The sequence below is a fragment of the Taudactylus pleione genome, unplaced genomic scaffold (genome assembly GCF_031769625.1).
Source record: "Taudactylus pleione unplaced genomic scaffold, aTauple2 ptg000017l, whole genome shotgun sequence".
Classification (NCBI taxonomy): Eukaryota; Metazoa; Chordata; class Amphibia; order Anura; family Myobatrachidae; genus Taudactylus; species Taudactylus pleione.
This window is the reverse complement of record NW_028284419.1, coordinates 13,944,316-13,964,942: the sequence shown is the minus strand read 5'-3', so window position 1 is coordinate 13,964,942 and position 20,627 is coordinate 13,944,316. Positions and strand designations below refer to the sequence as shown.

The window sequence follows — 20,627 nt, the reverse complement described above, 5'->3', positions numbered from 1 at the left end:
CACTCACTATTATACTCCAAGTTCTGCAACCACTAATTCTTAGTTCAAGAGCTGACATTTCTGGGAAGAATTTTGTTACTCTCTGACTGATCTAAAAATGGAATCACAAGCTAAATAAATAAATGTTGATATAAACTAAACAACTGCATAAACATGGAAATGTAAAAGCAAGCCTAATATATGAATTATATAGGAACACAAAGACAGTTACTCAATGGACTTTAATATGAAAAAAAAGTCACAATGTTAAATGCATAAAAATGGTGATAACAAATTGATAAAAATATATATTTTATAAAATATAACAGAAATAAACACTAGACTAGAAGATACGGTCAGTAAAAGATGAGTCCCAACTGTTTGCTTGTCCACAAGTGTTTTCTGTGACTTCATATTATGTGACATCTGACGGATGTGAGCTGATATGCTAGTTGGTTTTGCAACCGATTTATTGCAGGTTGTTCAACAACCTCTGTAGTAATTAATTTGTTCTATTTTAAAACTGTCTTTTAGAACAAAGGAGAATTATAAAATTAAGTCCACTAAGCAAGTTATTTCTGCACATATGCATAGGAAACATGATTACATTATATGGATTGCAGGGAGTAACATTACCTCTATCTTCTTTATGGGGCCAGTATATAGCCATAGCACATTTCATGTGTCTGGTTCTATTAGTTAACAATCATACACGTTTTTAAACATGTAAGTAGTGCTTTGATTTTCCTATAAGAATGCACACCAGACATCTCTGAATAAACACTTAAACTAGAACAAAATAGGCCACCAAAGCATATATCAACATTGACTCCTTAATTACTTACAGTGTTTTGCCAGAAGCCTTGTTAACTAAAGCAACTCATATTTTGGGAGGGATCATTAATATAGTATTTTCCTAAGTATCCTGATTATCCAGAAATAAGTATTTTATGTTTAATAGTCTTTTGAAGGAAAGCAAATTACTTTAATAACAACAATCTATCATACTAGATTAGTTTGTATTTATGTATTCATGTTGCAGGAAGCAGGGCCAGATCAATGGTAAATTTCCCAAAGCAGTTTCTTTAGGACTTGTGCTCAGCCCCAAGAACATCCAGGTAATCAGTGTACAAGTGAGAGTCTGAAGGAGAAACCCCATCACTTGGACTATACTGTGCATTCACACCCAATTGAGCAGGCAGGTCATAACCAATGTAATTCTACCAGTGTCATGATATTATTTTCATTGCCAATATGGATATTTACATGTTATTTAATAAGCTACGTTGTCTTTGCGGAGCCATAACTAGGGGTGTGTGATCTGTGCCTTTACACAGGTCACAGGGCACTGGAGGTGGCACCGTTGCTGCCCCACTACATGTGGCTTGCAGGGTTCTAGGAACAGCATCTTGTAACTAGTATCACTATTCCAGATTTGTCCTGCAGCCTGTAGAGCTGCCCAAAGCATCCATAGGATGCTCCATGCAGTGTCTACTTCCTGAAGGCGGCCACCACATCCCCCAGGCATACATCATAAGGTCACTTATTTAGGGAGCAGGGCCGACACAGGGCGCACTGCCACCTTGTTACCCTGTTTATATATGAACTCAAATGCAATATGGTATATTGTAAAAACCGTGTAAAAAGAACACTTTTATTAATTTGTCTATTTTTTGTTTTCATTTTTAGTTAGAAAATATACTTACTATATACTCAAAACAGTTGCTTTAACAAACAAAATTGTTAATCAGTGCTTACAGTTGTAGTTGAGTATGTCCAGGAACACAGCAGGTCATGGCAGAGAGGCCCCAAAATCAGAACCAAACTTGGCCTCAGTGTCAATGTTACTGTACAGTGTTCTGGCTATATTTATGTTTTATTCATCTCAACCCTCTTACCACTAAGTATAGCTAATAAATGGGTTGTTTACAGTTTGTAAGGTTCACAGATGAACCTAGATCCTTACTAACACTGTTGTGCCAATAGGGAACCACATTTTTATCTTTGTTAGATTCTTGTGAATGGTAGTTAAAGAATCAAAAAAGAAGAACTCTTGGACTGCATACAATGTAAGGTTTGTCATAGGGTGGAAAATCTGCACAATATATCTCAATAATACAAGCTGACCATTCATATTACAGTCAAATGTTTTGTAAGAGACCAGTACAATTAAAATAAAGTCAAAGTAACTGCTATTGTTAAAGCTGCAATGATAGTCCAAAACAATGTAATACGTGACCTTGATATATCATTGGCTGAGGACTTTCCTATGAACAGTGTCGCTGTTGCCACATTAGAGGGCTCTGACTTGTGATTGGCCTTGTCCTCAGCAACCAAGGCAAAATAAAGGAAGGTCCCATTCTGAATTGTAACATTCTGGGGAGAAAAGCTGAATTGTTCACTGGAGCCGGCGGGCAGTGGTGTAAGACTGGAGATATCAATAGCGGTGCCATTTTCAAAGTTGTCTATTAATGCCTGTCTGTTGAAACTCATTCGTAAATCATACATGGAAACTGGAAAATATAAATGGCATAATTACAAGTCAGAGCTGCCATGTAAGCTAGATATATATAATGTAGTTACATGTTAGAAAGCGTGCCTGATGCCAATTTGAGCATAATGGAAATTCGTATTATTTTTAAAAAATGATTTATTGTTTCCAAAATGACAAAATTAGATGGAAGTTGGAGACAGAGCAGAAGGGGGAATGGGCAGGAAAGAGAAGGAGGTAGTGGAGAACATTCACATAAGTACAAATGATGGTAACGTTGCATCTTTCACAGCCCTATAGCAGATATGGGGTTTATTTACTAAGCCGTGTTAGGAGACAGAGTGAAAAGTGATAAGAAAGTATAAGGTGCCAGCCAATCAGCTCCCACCTGCCGTCTCATATGCGCTGTGTTTGAAAAATGACAGTTGGGAGCTGATTGGCTGGCACCTTATCACTTTCTTATCACTTTTCACTCTGTCTCCTAACACTGCTTAGTAAATAGACCCCCATGGTATTAATACAATCAATACCTTACTGGTAGATATGAATCTACTGTAGATGTGCATTTAAACTATAAAAGTACTGTAAGAGCCAGCCCATCACCTCCACCTGCCATGTGTCACAAGGCTAAATGACTATCCACAATACCACTACAGACTGGTGCTGGATACATTTTGGGGGGTTGTGTCTTATAGGAACCCTCAGCTTAACAGGGTTTCCTGACAAACAGCGAAGAAGCCACAGGTCACGGTACCAGGCTACCGACAGATAAACGACTGGTGGATGCCGGCAGCTTAGGTACAAAATTAGAATCCAATATAAGTTTCAGGGACTAGCAGCACAAGTATGAAACAAAATAATAAGGCCAAGAGCCAGATCCATAATCAAATAAATTGGATCTGGACATGTATAAAGTAGGAGCGTTAGAGGGGTTCAAACAACTAAAACACAAAACTGTTGCTCAGGGACTGGCTAAAGGGCACAATGGCTTTAACAGAGGCCCCATGATATCATGGTATGTGTGACTGCCAATCCAGCAGGAGCAGAGGCAGCTATGTGACATTGTGGTTGAGCATTTATCATAGACCACCACAACCTGATAGCTCCAGCTAAGGACATTCTGGTCTATTAAAGTTTCCAAAGCCAGAAAACTGTCTGTTTATCATCTTTTAAAAGTAATGATGTCTTTTGTTTTAGACCATAGCAGAAGTCAGGTTTCAACCAAAGCTATGGTCCACATAACAGCAGGTATGACATGAATTACTAAACGCTTTCTCATTTGTACATACCCATACCTCCCAACATGTGTGAGTGTGGAATCAGTATACTGGGGCATGGCTGCAGCACACCAGGGCCATGAACGCGTAACAGTTTGGATGGTGATATCTGCGGATTGCAGTTTTAGCAAAAAAAAAAAACCACAACCATTTTATTGCTGCATACACTGGAGGCATGTACTGTATTTGTTATGTTTCTCATTACCTAATGATTACTCAGAACTCATCACTTAGGGCCTGATTCCGCAAGGATCGCAACTGCAATTACGCAAGCAGTCGGCCGATTGTTGCGATCTGCACATGCGTATTCATCGCAGTGCACGAACCAGTCACTGCGATCGGGACTGTGATCACAGAGACTATGCAGACCCAACGCAGAGTGATTGACAGGAAGTGTTGTTTATGGGAGGTGACGAGGGTGTGGTCAGGGAAACACAGGCGTGCCAGTGCGTTTGAACGCCGTTGCTTGGGCGTGCATAAATTATCCACTGCAATGCCATACGCAGCCTGAGTACTCAGTGCATGAGATGAGGTTAGCAATTCCTGAGTAAGGTCAGAGCTTGTGCAAGTGTGTGTGAGGCTGTACATGATGTTACCGATGGTTTCACAGTCTTGCTAAACATTATGGATGTGTGTAATGTAAGGTGGGCTTTCTTATATTGTGCTACAACAACATAGCGATCGCAGTGGATTAGCATATCATCGCTGTGAGACTGCGTGCGTAATCACAGCCGTGATCGCAGTTGCAATCCATAATGAATCAGGCCCTTATTCCTCTCATGTTTCTACTGGTATCTCACATTTCTATTGTGCTTAATGACTTCAAAGTTATGTTCATTTTCTTGTATGCTATCACCTGGTATTCCTCAGTTTAGGCAGGCTGTTCATTGTTTAAGATTAGTATGAAATAATTTTCAATTATCCCTTGAAAATATATTTTCAGAAAACATTTCTAGAGAAACTCCATTACATGGGATTTTTGAACCTGCCTCAAGTAGTAATCGGTAGTGCTGACATGATCCATCACAAGGCTCCTCCCCTTCCTCTCCTGACTGCTTGGGTACAATGGACACTTCCAACCGGGCCGTAACTAGGGGTTTGCGATTGGTGCTGCCGCACAGTGTTGCCCGTAGCATCCTTTGGACACTACAGACAGGCACCCTGCCATGTGTACAGCTGCCCGGAGCATCTTAAACTTAAAGACGCTTTGGGGTGCGGGCAGACCCACCCCCTATTCGCTGTTAGGCCCTGCTTACAAGCATCAGAGCAGTCAGTGCTATGAATATTTGCATGATCCCTTGATCACTAGGAGCCTCTTTATAGTGTAAGAAGCTTCACGGTGCTGTTCCAGTTGTAGGTGCAGTCATTTTGCTTGAGAAACACACACGATCAATTTGTCTAATTCTGATTTCAGTTCTAAAATCTTTTATATTTTTATATACTTTTATATTTGTTTGCTGCTCTGATCTCTGCATTGTACTCTATCTACTTTCTGGACGGCCTCAGTATTGGACTCTGACTTCTCTATATATAGCTGCCAGTCTCTAATATTGCTTGCCTAAGACCTGGAGTCAGCTAAGTGCTAGTGAGCAGCTTTCACTGTAAAGAAAGGTTGGCTTCTTAAAAGGCGATAGCCATTACTAGCCTGGTTCTAGAATAACACTCTGGAATTATACGTCTTGCATCACTCTAACATGTCCTGAGCATCAGTGCTCACTCCAAGATAAACCCTGGTGTTTCAGAAGTTGGAAGATGTAAATAAAGATCTTCCTCTGGCAACTGTTCTACACCTGCTGTATCCGCATTATGTGGGCTTGGTTCATATTCACCTCACAAAGTCGAAAATTAATCAATGATAGAGATTGACTGACTGTCTACTCGAGTCACTGCAACACCACCTTGAGCAGTAATAATACACACAATTAGCCAGAATAATGATTCCTAATGGTAAAATGCTGAATTTAACACGTACCATTGCCTTGATCGAGATTGTCTCCAGTTGCTGTCCAGGACAACACAATTTGTTGATCTTGAATGTTTGCACTTAAATCTGTGACTTTTGCAGGTTTAAAGACATCTGGCAGTGGAACTGATGGTACATGAGATACTATGAAGGCCCCTCCTGAAGCTGTCCGGGTGAAATTGCCCAAATTTAAGTCGTCGGTTGTAATTTTTGGTCTTGGTGGGTTACTGACTATAGTACCTTTTAAAAAATTTTAAAAATGTAAGTTTTCAGTTGGAAAAAGGTTACCATGACAAGCAGAAGTCATGCACAGCATTAAAACCAGTCACTGCTACTTAATTTAAAAACCTAAATCTAAATTTTAAATAAAATACACAGTAACTAATGTAAGCAATCTTCCTTTGTCATCACTATATCCTCCTAGGAGAAAACTAAATAATGGTGCATACACACGGTCAGATTTTTCCTTCAGATATGAACGATAACGATTTAAAAATCGTTCAGTCGTTCATATCTGAAGGAAAATCGTTCATATCTGACATGCCTGAACGATGGACGATCAACGATGTGCGTTCCCGTTTGTCAGATAACGATATCTGACATCTGATGGGTTTGCAGTCAGACTTGGACGATTCCATTCATTTTAATGCAGTCAAAAATCGTTCAATCATTCAAATCGTTCAAATCGTTCAAAACTTTGGTAAAATCGTTCAAATCGTTCAAATTGTTCAATCGTTCAGTCGTTCATCTGACAAATCTGACAAGTCTGACAAATCTGACCGTGTGTACGCTCCATGAGTAAATCATTATTTGGGTATAATTTCATAGATAACATTTTAAAGGATATTATCTAAAACAACTGACAGTTTAGCGACATACTGTATATTTGTGAATGAGTCAAAATATTTGTTCATATTAATCTAATTATATTTTAGCTATATTCATCAATCTGTATTGATGTACGCTATTGAAGTAGGTAATGGGCCTGATTCTCAGTTGGACACAAAGTGGCTGCTTTTGTCTGAAACCACGGAAGCCTGATTTATGACCATATGCTAACATGAGATTCCGTACAGCTAATGTGAGATTCCGTACAGCTAATGCGAGATTCTGTACAGCTAATGTGAAATTCCGTACAGCTAATGTGAGATTCCGTACAGCTAATGTGAGATGCCAAACAGCTAATGTGAGTTTGCAAACAGCTAATGCGAGATTCCAAACAGCTAATGTGAGATTACATATAGCTAATGTGAGATTACATACAGCTAATGGTTGATTCCGTACAGATAATGTGAGATTACATACAGCTAATGCGTGATTCCATACAGCTAATGTGAGATTCCTTACAGCTAATGTGAGATTCCGTACAGCTAATGCGAGATTCCGTACAGCTAATGCAAGATTCCGTACAGCTAATGTGAGATTCCGTACAGCTAGTGCGACATTCCTTACAGCTATTGCATGATTCTGTACAGCTAATGTGAGATTCCGTACAGCTAATGCGACATTCCTTACAGCTATTGCGTGATTCTGTACAGCTAATGTGAGATTCTGTACAGCTAATGTGAGATTCCCTACAGCAAATGCGAGATTCCTTACTGCTAATGCGAGATTCCGTACAGCTAATGCGAGATTCCGTACAGCTAATGTGAGATTCCGTACAGCTAATGCGAGATTCTGTACAGCTAATGCGAGATTCTGTAACACTTATGCAATATTCCGTAGGCTAATAATGTGAGATTCAATACAGCTAATGCAAGATTCCCTACAGCTAATGCAAGATTCCGTATGCTAATAATGTGAGATTCAATACAGCTAAAGTTAGATTCTGTACAGCTAATGTGAGATTCCATACATCTAATGTGAGATTCCGTACAGCTAATGTGAGATTCCGTACAGCTAATGCGAGATTCTGTACCACTAATGCAAGATTCCGTAGGCTAATAATGTGAAATTCAATACAGCTAATGCAAGATTCCCTACAGCTAATGCGAGATTCTGTACAGCTAATGTGAGACCTGTACAGTTAATGCTAGATTCCTTACAGCTGATGTGACATTACATACAGCTAATGTGAGATTCTGTACAGCTAAGGCGAGATTCTGTACCATTTATGCGAGATTCCTTCCAGCTAATGAGAGATTTCGTACAGCTAATGGGAGATTTCCTACAGCTGATGCGAGATTCTGTACCACTAATGCAAGATTCCGTAGGCTAATAATGTGAAATTCAATACAGCTAATGCAAGATTCCCTACAGCTAATGCGAGATTCTGTACAGCTAATGTGAGACTCTGTACAGTTAATGCTAGATTCCTTACAGCTGATGTGACATTACATACAGCTAATGTGAGATTCTGTACAGCTAAGGCGAGATTCTGTACCATTTATGCGAGATTCCTTCCAGCTAATGAGAGATTTCGTACAGCTAATGGGAGATTTCCTACAGCTGATGTGAGATTCCATACAGCTAATGCGAGATTCCTTAAAGCCAATTTGAGGTATCATACAGCTAATGCTAGATGCCATACAGCTAATGTGAGATTCCTTAAAGCCAATGTGAGGTATCATACAGCTAATGCGAGATGGGGTACAGCTAAAGCAAGATTCCATACACCTAATAATGTGAGATTCAATACAGCTAATGCGAGATTCCCTAAAGCTAATGCGAGATTCCTTACAGCTAATGCGAGATTTCGTACAGCTAATGTGAGATTAGGGCTAATAATGTAATATTACAGCTAATGCGTACAGCTAATTCTAGATTCCGTACAGCTAATGTGAGATTTCATAGGGCTAATGTGAGATTCCATAAGGCTATTGCGAAATTCCATATACCTTACAGCTAATGCGAGATTCCTTACAGCTAATGCAAGATTTTGTACAGCTAATGCGAGATTAGGGCTAATAATGCAATATTACAGCTAATGTGTACAGCTAATTCTAGATTCCGTACAGCTAATGGGAGATTTCATAGGGCTAATGTGAGATCCCATAAGGCTATTGCGAAATTCCGTATACCTTACAGCTAATGCAAGATTCCTTACAGCTAATGTGAGATTCCGTACAGCTAATGCGAGATTCCTTACAGCTAGTGTGAGATTCCGTACAGCTAGTGTGAGATTCCGTACAGCTAGTGTGAGATTCCGTACAGCTAATATGAGATTCCATACAGCTAATGCGAGATTCCGTACAGCTTATGCGAGGTTCCGTAGAGCTAATGTGAGATTCCTTACAGCTAGTGTGAGATTCCGTACAGCTAGTGTGAGATTCCGTACAGCTAGTGTGAGATTCCATACAGCTAATGCGAGATTCCTTACAGCTAATGCGAGATTTCGTACAGCTAATGCGAGATTAGGGCTAATAATGCAATATTACAGCTAATGCGTACATCTAATTCTAGATTCCGTACAGCTAATGTGAGATTTCATAGGGCTAATGTGAGATCCCATAAGGCTATTGCGAAATTCCATATACCTTACAGCTAATGCAAGATTCCTTACAGCTAATGCGAGATTCCATACAGCTAATGCGAGATTCCATACAGCTAATGCTAGATGCCATACAGCTAATGTGAGATTCCTTAAAGCCAATGTGAGGTATCATACAGCTAATGCGAGATGGGGTACAGCTAAAGCAAGATTCCATACACCTAATAATGTGAGATTCAATACAGCTAATGCGAGATTCCCTAAAGCTAATGCGAGATTCCTTACAGCTAATGCGAGATTTCGTACAGCTAATGTGAGATTAGGGCTAATAATGTAATATTACAGCTAATGCGTACAGCTAATTCTAGATTCCGTACAGCTAATGTGAGATTTCATAGGGCTAATGTGAGATTCCATAAGGCTATTGCGAAATTCCATATACCTTACAGCTAATGCGAGATTCCTTACAGCTAATCCAAGATTTTGTACAGCTAATGCGAGATTAGGGCTAATAATGCAATATTACAGCTAATGCGTACAGCTAATTCTAGATTCCGTACAGCTAATGGGAGATTTCATAGGGCTAATGTGAGATCCCATAAGGCTATTGCGAAATTCCGTATACCTTACAGCTAATGCAAGATTCCTTACAGCTAATGTGAGATTCCGTACAGCTAATGCGAGATTCCTTACAGCTAGTGTGAGATTCCGTACAGCTAGTGTGAGATTCCGTACAGCTAGTGTGAGATTCCGTACAGCTAATATGAGATTCCATACAGTTAATGCGAGATTCCATACAGCTTATGCGAGGTTCCGTACAGCTAATGTGAGATTCCTTACAGCTAGTGTGAGATTCCGTACAGCTAGTGTGAGCTTCCGTACAGCTAGTGTGAGATTCCATACAGCTAATGCGAGATTCCTTACAGCTAATGCGAGATTTCGTACAGCTAATGCGAGATTAGGGCTAATAATGCAATATTACAGCTAATGCGTACATCTAATTCTAGATTCCGTACAGCTAATGTGAGATTTCATAGGGCTAATGTGAGATCCCATAAGGCTTTTGCGAAATTCCATATACCTTACAGCTAATGCAAGATTCCTTACAGCTAATGCGAGATTCCGTACAGCTAATGCGAGATTCCATACAGCTAATGCGAGATTCCGTACAGCTAATGTGAGATTCCTTACAGCTAATGTGAGATTCCTTACAGCTAGTGTGAGATTCCGTACAGCTAGTGTGAGATTTCGTACAGCTAGTGTGAGATTCCGTAGAGCTAATGTGAGATTCCGTACAGCAAATGTGAGATTCTGTACAGCTAATGTAAGATTCCTTGCAGCTACAGTAATGTGAGATTCCGTACAGCTAATGTGAGATTCCGTACAGCTAATGTGAGATTGCAAACAGCTAATTCTAGATCCCGTACAGCAAATGCAAGACTTCGTAGGACTAATGTCAGATTCTGCACAGCTATTGCGAGATTGCTTACAGATTTTGTGAGATTCTGTACAGTGAATGCAAATTTACGTACAGCTAATGCAAGATTCCATACCAGTAATGCGAGATTCTGTACGGCTAATGCGAGAGATCGTAGGGTTAATAAGCAGGATTCATTACAGCTAATGCGTTCTGCTAATTCTAGATTCCATACAGCTAATGTGAGATTTTGTAGGGCTAATGTGAGATTCCATACGGCTATTGCGAGATTTTGTACACCTTACAGCTAATGCGCAATTCTGTACAGCTAATGTGAGATTCCGTTTTGTGCTATGGACCCGGTCCCTGCCCCCTCTCTGCCAGCAAGCAGCTGCAGCCTGTCAAGGTTGTGGCTCGGGGAGCACTGCGAGTGATCATGCAGGACCCACTCGGCACATGTGCAAACGCACACCAAATCCGAATCAGGCCCCTAACGTGCTTTGTAACTGAGGTCTAATATACAAGTACCATTTGTTTTTCATGCCATTTTCTTACCATTTTCAACAAAGCCAGGTAAGTATATTGCTCGATTTTTTGGTGGAGCCAAATTGATTTCCTTCCCTTGACTCTCAACACGCACTTTCAGATTATATCTGCCATTTCCACTGAAGTCAGTAAAGTATTTGGAATAGATTCCATCATTCTTGAGTATATCCGCACCTTAAAGGAAACATATTATATTAGAACACTCTGCAAAATTTACAACTATTAATTTTTTTACAACTATTCATTTATTCAAATTAAATTCCCAAAACATTTACATATATACAATACAATACCACTTCGCTGGCTAATATTTTTTTCAGAAATTGTTTTGAAATTGTCGGCAGTGATGTCGACAGTCAGATACACATGTGCAGAACTAAATTCCTCTTTAAATTCCGTAGGACGGAACAAGATGGCATGGTCACATGGGATGCGACGGTGTCAGGGAAAGCCCAGCTGGCTGCAGTCATATCCCATGCAACCATGCCAGTTAAGTGGTTACTTTACATTGAAAAGTCTTCAATTTTTTATAAATCTCCTTCTGTCCCAATCTCAGCATTGTACTATATTGATGCTACTATTAGCATTGGAAAGACGATTGGTCGCTACAACACTAATAATAATACAGGAATATTATTTAAAGAGAACTATAATCATCAAAATATAATTATTCAAAGTGTGTCAAAAGGTATGCAGGTATTGAATGCATCGTTTATGCTTCCATGTCAGTAGTCCTTTCCACTTAATTATAGATGCATTTATGCACATAGGGCTCCATTCAGAGTCTGATGCAATTTGCACCTAAATGCAAATATAAAATGCACGCACCAAAACTTGGCTGCAAACGTGAGATGTGACCAACTCACACATGAAAAAAATGCATCCCCCTCCCGCTGCACATAACAGGAGTAGATGTGCCAGAAATATGACATTTAAACTTTTTTAAATTTCTCTAATAAACATATCAGCAGCTATAAGTGGAAAATGTGAGTCACCAGGGCAAGAGACACATATCATGAATTGACGCACATAAAAAAGGATCAAGCTGTTGGGAATAAAAGATGCAAATTGCATTTATGCCAACTCTGAATGAAGTACAACTGGATATTTTCCTTACTTTGTTACTACAGAAATGCAGAAAAAGAATAGGCGGCCCACATTGCTTCTTTACAGGACCAGATTCATAATGGTATGGATAGAGCTCCAGCTCCAGGCCTTCACATAAAAATAGGTCCACTATCATGACAGCATGATGATGACCAGCCACCAGCTGGCCACATGGTCGGCCATAAATCATATGTATTAAAATTGTATTTCTCCATCTTCCTCACTAAATGATGCAATTTTTATACTTTAAAATTTTAGGGAGACAATGGGGCTGATAGTGTAAGGAGTGTACATGCCCAAATGGCACTGGCCACACCTATGCAGCACTGGCCACACCCACACAGCACTGGTCACACCCACACAGCACTGGTCACACCTACTTAGCTACTCATAATAAGCCCTTGATCATTTTTCAACCCCAGGCCCACGTGGCTCTTAATCCAGCCCTGCTTCTTTTTTTTTTAATCACTGAGATTTACAGTAATTTGCCACTTAAGGTCTCACACATTTTTGACGCACTTGAATATATAAGTGCCATATAGCATTATTAGTTGAATGGAAATGGAGAGTGTGGGAATACTGACACAGGACGAAGACTTTTGGAGGATGGCCTGGTGTCAAGAAGGGCGGCAAAGAAGCCACTTCTCTCCAGGAAAGACATCAGGGACAGACTGATATTCTGCAAAAGATACAGGGATTGGACTGCTGAGGACTGGGGTAAAGTTATTTTCTCTGATGAATCCCCTTTCAGATTGTTTGGGGCATCTGGAATAACGCTTGTCTTGAGAAGGAAAGGTGAGCGCTACCATCAGTCCTGTGTCATGCCAACAGTAAAGCATCCTGAGAACAGTCATGTGTGGGGTTGCTTCTCAGCCAAGGGAGTGGGCTCACTCACAATTTTGCCTAAGAACACAGCTATGAATAAAGAATGGTACCAAAACATCCTCCAAGAGCAACTTCTCCCAACCATCCAAGAATAGTTTTGTGATGAACAATGCCTTTTCCAGCATGATGGAGCACCTTGCCATAAGGCAAAAGTGATAACTAAGTGGCTCGGTGAGCAAAACATCAAAATTTTGGACCATGGCCAGGAAACTCCCCAGACCTTAATCACATTGAGAACTTGTGATCAATCCTCAAGAGGCGGGTGGACAAACAAAAACCCACAATTGCTGACAAACTCCAAGCATTGATTAGGTAAGAATGGGCGGTCATCAGTCAGTATGTGGCCCAGAAGTTGATTGACAGCATGCCAGGGTGAATTGCAGAGGTCTTGAAAAAGAATGGTCAACACTGCAAATATTGACTCTTTGCATAAACTTAATGTAATTGTCAATACAAGCCTATGACACTTATGAAATGCTTGTAATTTTACTACAGTATACAATAGTAACATCTGACAAAAAGGTCTAAAAACACTGAAGCAGGAAACTCTGTGACAACCAATACTTGTGTCAGTCTCAAAACTTTTGGCCATGGCTGTACAATGTTTTTTTCTTCCATAGTCCACTGCACACTTTGTAATAAAGTGAGGGTGTGTGCACATTGTTGGCTATAGGGATCAATAATCCTATTTCATTATCTGGAATTGCTTCATTGAACATGTGGTAAATACAGATAGATACAGGATCATTACATTATCTCAGCTACAAAAAAAATGCAAGAAATTCTCTTGAACTTTCCCAGTACCGTATCTCAATGATTGGCTAAAGTGCAGCCTTTTGTAAATAATTGTGACTATTGCATCTAATTTTTTAACTAAAATAGCACTTACAGTAGGTATCTTTGATGTCATGGTAAAGCTTACATATGCCTGAAATAAGTAATTGATGTTAAATAATGGTCAGGACTGCTGTAGTACTGGGCATCAGACTGCAAGAAGTAATAATATTATGAAAAAAAATATGGACTGTAATTTCATTCTCAAAGTAATTACCTGCTCCATTGTCCAAAAGTTGCATGGTTCTAATTTTTCCACTCTGTGGTTCTATTATTGCAGTAACCTTTACCCCCAGGACAGGGGAAAACCCTTGAGTTACCACTGCATACACAATCATGGGGCTAGGGAAACTGCTTGTGTCCGCATTCATAAATGGCTCAACAACAATTGGAGGCACATTTGGATCAGATGCCTGAGAATTCACAGTTAAACCCAGAATTTGATCTGCTATGTCATTGTTGCATAAACTGTAATCCCACTGTCCTTTCTAAAATGAAATAAACACATTACAGCATAGATTATTTTACATACATGAATTACTGAATTTGTATATAATTTACATAAACAAAAGCAAAATAGTATATTTCTATTTCTACCTGCCGCAGACCACCTGCAAATAATTATTTCTTTCGAAGTATATGTGTCTTGCTGATAGTATGTATGAGTTCACTATTACGCAAACACTTACTTATTGCACCTTCTCTCTGTCTTCCAGCCTCTACAATCACAGGACGATGTAAATGCAAGAATCAAGCAAGTCAGCTCAGCCAGTGTTCCTGTTTTCTGGGCATACGCACAGCAATTCCATGCAAGAGATATGCTACACACGCTGAGTATTACTCTGCATCAGCCACAAATCCCACTTTATTAGCAGCCCATTAGTGGATCCCCTAGCAACAACTGAAATACTTCCAAAGTTCCAGGGGGCAGTTACTGTCTGAGCCAGTGGTTCACAAACTGGGCGCCGTGGCACCCTCAGGTGCCTTGGGACACTTGCAGGGACGCCTCAGGTTGGTGGTCCAGCGCCAAATCAAATTATTTTTGGTCAATATAATGTAAATATGTGGACAAACAGAAGCGCAAACCTGTCCACCACCACATAACTGAACTTAAGGATGACAGGTAAGCACAATACACTTCGTTTTACTACTTTACATTTTTTTCTGACTTCTCAATTACAAACTTTTGGCTTAGGGGTGCTGTGAAAACAATTCTTATACTCTAGAGCGCCACGGTACAAAAAAGTTTGGGAACCACTGGTCTAAGCAAAACTAGTTACAGAAAGTTCCCCCACCAGGCATAATTTTTCCAACAATCTTGCAATTCATACCTTGGATAATAGGTAACTGTGTGGGATCAGTGATCTTGGTAATACTATAATATTATAATAGAACATTTTCTCTGGCAATTGCAGAAATCGGGCCATTCATCAAAAAGGTAATGCAGGAGATATAACTGATATCTCCTGCTTAGCTTTCACTTGCGATGCGGCCCGCTTTCCCCATACACTAGTATGGGGGCAGAATTCATGGCGCTTGACCGTGGGAGCATAGGCTATCTTCAGATGGCGTTTGTTCCTGCTTGCGGCTCTCAGTCCCGGATTGCGAAGTGGGATCCATTTGGATCCCTTCGCTCCTGTCTGCCTCCTTGCACAGGACGCTGTGGCTTTTGTGCTAATGCATGACCTGTAGATCACGCATGCGCACTAGTGTCATTGATCTGTAAGGAGCAGTGAAAAGATTCACTACTCCGAAAGGAGCTGTGAAACGTTTCAGGGAGACAGCTGATTTTCGGATCAGCTGTCTCCGCGCTGGGGCAATGATGAATTGCTTCGGCTCTCGTGTCGAGTTAGTATATTAATTATCGGGACCCCAATAATTAACATAATGAATAGACCCCTAATAATCATGTTGACTTAGGGAAGGGTTTCTGCATACCACTACTCAGTAAGAGGCAGAGCTTTCCAAATAAAATGTTCTTGGATAAAAATTACCTATTCATTGTTATTTTCACCCATATGGGTATATACAGTATACTGATTATAGGAGATAATCTAATCAAGCAGCAGCTCCTTACCTGCATGACTGTAGGGGGAGTGGGGGTAATCCCGCAGATGCACACAAATTAGCCAACTGGCTGGCATCTAGGGACTGCAAGAGCTGCTGTAATAGCAGGGGAGTGGCTTCCCTTGGGAAGTGGTCTCTGCTATCACAGTCTGTACTGGCAGTCCCAGGGGGAGAAACAGAAAGGAACATTTCTAATGGGAAATCACTGCTAGGCTTTCCCTGTGGGTTGAGGATTTTGCTGGGTGGGGATGCGAGCTGCAACCCCTACGTAAAATCTACCACCGATCTAATCTAAATCTAAGGAATATGGGCCTTATTCAGACCCTGTCGCAAGCGCTGAGTGCTCGCAACTGGGTCGATGTTTGCCAACTGGGCATGCGCACGTTGGAGCCGCCTCTGACGTGTGCATGCGCGAGACCCGGCTAGCGAAGGGTGCTCCGTCGCTACAGGTCTCGCACCAAAGGGGGCGAGCTGTCGATGGTGATGGACAGCTCGCCCCGTTTGGGAGGCGGGCAGGGGGGGTGGCCGGCCAAATGGAGGCGTTCCCGATGGAATGCTTGCCGTTTGGGGGCGGCCACATTGACATCAGCAATGATCTGCAAAGATGATGGTCGCGATGGTCCTGACCATCGCGACCATCAACCTGGTCGCTCGCTAGAGCTGTGGGTGGTAACCCATAGCTTAGCTAGCGACCAGGAGGCCGCACTTCACACCACAAGTGGCCGCCCTCATTCAGAGCGACCGCTTGTATCTAGTGATCGACTCTGAATGAGGGCCTATGTATCAAAGCAGAATTGTGGTAAATACTCTGAAATCTGCTGTTTTATGCATATTTCCACATCAGTTAAGGATCAATAGTATGTAAGAACAGGAATCCGCAGTAAATATCAGAGATATCACCAGCGGCCTCCCTATTTTCCTTCTGCAGAGCAGTTCCCATAGGTTTCTATAGGGACTGCAAACTGGCTGAATGTCTCAAGCTCTGATAAGTTTTCAGAGCTTGAGTCCTAATAGCTAATGCCTTCTTTTGGTGATGTTAGCCATTGTAGCCAATTGGCCAAAATATTTTCAGAGAAAAGAGGGATCCTTCAGGTCCATATCCTATAGTGGTCACTTGCAGATGCGCAGCCGATGGCAGTGCACGTTTGCTGGGCCAGAAACACGGAAGTAAATACTTGGAAGAGACAGATACAGCTTGCTATCGGAGGAGCTGTCCAGGCAAATTGATAATTTGTTAATGATACATTTGGATGGAGAGCTTGATGCTACAGTTGCGATCGCCCTCTAAAGAGGACAAGTAGAGAAGTTGCCCAGAGCAACCAATCAGCTTCTAGCTATCATTTATCTAGTACATTTTATAAAAAGATTGGGAGAATTTTATTGGTTGTAATGGGCAATTTCTTCACCTGTCCACTTGAGAAGATTTAATACATCTCCCCCTTTGTCCCGTTTTACCTCATTATTAATATGTGCAACTGTATCAAACTAGTTCTTGTTATATTATCAGATCAGTCTCAGTGAGATGCTTTACCTCCGCAGTGCCTGGCATAGTGAGACGAGTAGACTTGGAGAATGTGTCACTGACAAACTGGTCATTCGTATATACTTTGCCATTGGGATCTGTCAGCTGGATGGTGGGAATCACAATGTTCCAGGTCACCAAGAAGAAAGTTTCATTTCCCACTGTGTTGTCAATGGTCACTTTACCAGTCATACATTGGAATGGGTTGATTGTTGTTGTAGTGCTTTCAATCTGTTAACAAAAAAAAGAAACAATGATTGGACGAACAACATACTCTTTTATACTAAAGCTGGGTACACTCTGGAGCAATGTCGGCCTGATATGTCGTTTACAGCCGAAATTGGAACAACATATCATCCGGAACGCTCAGTGTGTACGCCCAATCTGCCTGCTCCCGCGGTCGCATGCAATGTCATCTGGTTGGTCGTGCTGCATGTCCAAATGGGCGATATCGCATTCGGCGCCATGCAAGGTAATGAAGGATGGAGTGAGGGATTGTTCCGTCCTTTATTACATCGTTCTGATGTGGACCGTGGATATAATATGTCATATCTTCCAGGTGCACATCGTTTATTGTGTTCCCCAGCAGTAGGAAATATTATTTTATTACAAAGCCAAATTAGCATGTTATATGTATTTTTTTTGTGTAACATAGTTATACCTTAGGCACTGGGTCAAATGCTGTGTCTATATCCTAACCAACACATCTTTTGAGGGGGTCTTAAAATCTTAGGCCCTGATTCAGAGCCGGACGCTCTGACCAGAGCGCTCGCTCTGAATCAGGGCCCTCCTCCGTTAAAATGGAGTGTCCTCCTGGATGCTCGTATAGCTGTGGGTCACCACCCACAGCATATACGAGCGTCCAACAAGATGGTCGCGATGGTCTTGACCATCGCGACCATCGGACTTGCGAGTGAAACCCTGTGGTCGGGTTTCTCAACCACAAACCCTGGAGTGATTTTGGCTCTATCAGAGCCAAAATCACTCCCACTGACATCACTAGTGATGTCAGTGGGGCCGGCTTCAGACGGTAGGCGTTCCCATGGGTTCCCACCTGCTGCTTAGCGGCCGCGAGCAGTCTCCCACTGCAGCCCAGCACACAGCAGTGTGTGCTGGGCTTAAGTGAGATAAGAGGGAGGGGGGCGGCACCTGCCCCCTCTAGCAAGCCCAGGCGATTAGTACCCGCACCCCCCCCCTCTCGGAACCCCTGGCCATAAGATGCGGCTGTAGGGTTCCACGTGACTGGAATGTTTTTTGCCACATGTGGGCACCATTCCAATCCCCTGCTTTGCAGAGCATTGGAGCAATGCCGGAAGACTTGAAAAATGACAGAAGAACCTAGCAGCATCCCTGGACTTAAATGTACACATTGATCTGCTTATACACTGGATAGTAGAGATGAGTTGTCCGGATTACCTGGAATCCGGACCGCTCCAAACACAGGCATCCGAGCCGCATACATGTCGTGGCTCGGAGCTTTCCGTCTGACTCGGATCTGACATCAGGGCTGAACGTCATCTTTCCGGCGTCAGATTCTCACAGGACTTGACTTCCATATAAGGAGCCGCGCCCGGGACTCGGCGCCATTTCACTGTACGCTGGCTGTTAGCTGAGCTGCTTTATAGCGGCTGTGTGGCTGTGTGCTTCTTCTAAGTTCTTCTAATAATATACTATGTATCTAAGGGGCTGTGTCCACTAAGGGCTGTGTCCATCATCTAAGGTTACTGTTCTGCTGCAGTGGCTCCATACAATTATATATTTTTAAAACATCAATAAAAAATTGTTATATGTGATTGGATTGTGCACTGCACCCCAGTATGCTGTTCCCCAGAGTGTTGTGTAAAAGCAATCTGACGCCAGGCAGTGTGAGCCAAGCTCCTGCCCAGTTGTGTTAAAAAAATGATTAATAAAGAAAAGCCTTGATGTCCGGCAGAAGGACCTGGCCAGGTCAGAGGGATCCGAAGGATCCGTCTTCGCAACCGGGACTCCTTCCCATAGGGAAGGAGCGGGTAGCGGGAGTACTCGCCATATGAAGATGGTGAATGCTCCTGCAGTCAAGCTCCAAAAATATTGTATTTTCGGAGCTTGATGAATTTCTGTCCCCATATTAGTGTATGGAGACAGCAGGCCATTCCGGGAGAAAAAGGTAAACAGATCTGTGATGTCTCCTGCTTTACCTTTTTTTGTTGAAGGGTCCGAAAAAATAATTTGTAGAAAAGCAGGTGAAAATGTTAATTTTCACCTGCTTTGGTAAAAAATTGAATTAAGTGATAATGAACTGAACAATAAAACCCCATTTTTCTATGAAATTGTAAATTACTAGCGTACTGAATATGGCAGTGAAATCATGTAAAATACCTGAATAGATTTCTCGGTGAAATCTCCGCTGCCTGAAGTGATCTTACTGAAAGAGTCGATGAAACTGTTTGCATCAATATAATCTGACACATAATAGTTTAAACCACCTGGAAGAAATTAATAGGTTAATGTCATCATAAAAATGATCAGTACTTGTACAAATGTGATGGGCGCATCTATGTAATCCTTACAGGCAACCGTCTTTTTCCTTCAGACCAAAATTATTAATTCAGGAGATTCAACAGATGGCGATGTTGCTACTGCCAGTGAACTGCCACCACAGCAACCCAGCAGAGTTGTTAGCTGAAACTGTATGTGATCTCAAAGCTTAGAAAGTGAGATAACCTTCCCATCAATGACAATCCCTCAACTGGAACCAAATATTATTTTATATAGCAGCTAGGGGCATACTTATCTACATTTGAATAAGAATTTCAGGGAGATTGTGAAAGTAACACCTATAATCGCATCACTAAAGAGGGTGTGTACTACTCCGTGTCATAAATTTTACAGTTGTACTCAGTGCTCGAAGTGGTAATTTAGAGGTGGGGGTATGGAGATTGAATCCTCCCCCTATGGGCCCCTGCTTCCATATCACCCCATTGTACTTTGGCAGCTTCTCATTGGCTGGCGGCTGCGAGCCTTGTGATTGGCTGGCGGCCACGAGTCCCGCGATTGGCTGGCGGCTGCGAGCCTCGTGATTGGCTGGCAGCCGCACAGTGTGTGGTGCTTACAGTGCAGCCGGGACCAG

At 41.7% G+C, this 20,627-nt stretch overlaps 1 protein-coding gene across 1 annotated transcript in view; it reads right to left on the bottom strand.

Annotated features, from left to right (window-relative positions):
• Nucleotides 1–268: 268 nt before the first annotated feature.
• LOC148540818 (calcium-activated chloride channel regulator 1-like) overlaps nucleotides 269–20,627 on the bottom strand; it is a 98,316-nt gene continuing 77,957 nt past the window's right edge. Inside the window, exons 10-15 of the mRNA XM_088481930.1 lie at nucleotides 19,877–19,983; nucleotides 17,528–17,749; nucleotides 14,147–14,417; nucleotides 11,113–11,277; nucleotides 5,720–5,950; nucleotides 269–2,492 (exon numbers count right to left, since the gene is read on the bottom strand). Of these exons, the coding sequence (XP_088338056.1) occupies nucleotides 2,149–2,492; nucleotides 5,720–5,950; nucleotides 11,113–11,277; nucleotides 14,147–14,417; nucleotides 17,528–17,749; nucleotides 19,877–19,983 (1,340 nt within the window). The 3' untranslated portion in view covers nucleotides 269–2,148. The remainder of the gene's footprint in view (nucleotides 2,493–5,719; nucleotides 5,951–11,112; nucleotides 11,278–14,146; nucleotides 14,418–17,527; nucleotides 17,750–19,876; nucleotides 19,984–20,627) is intronic.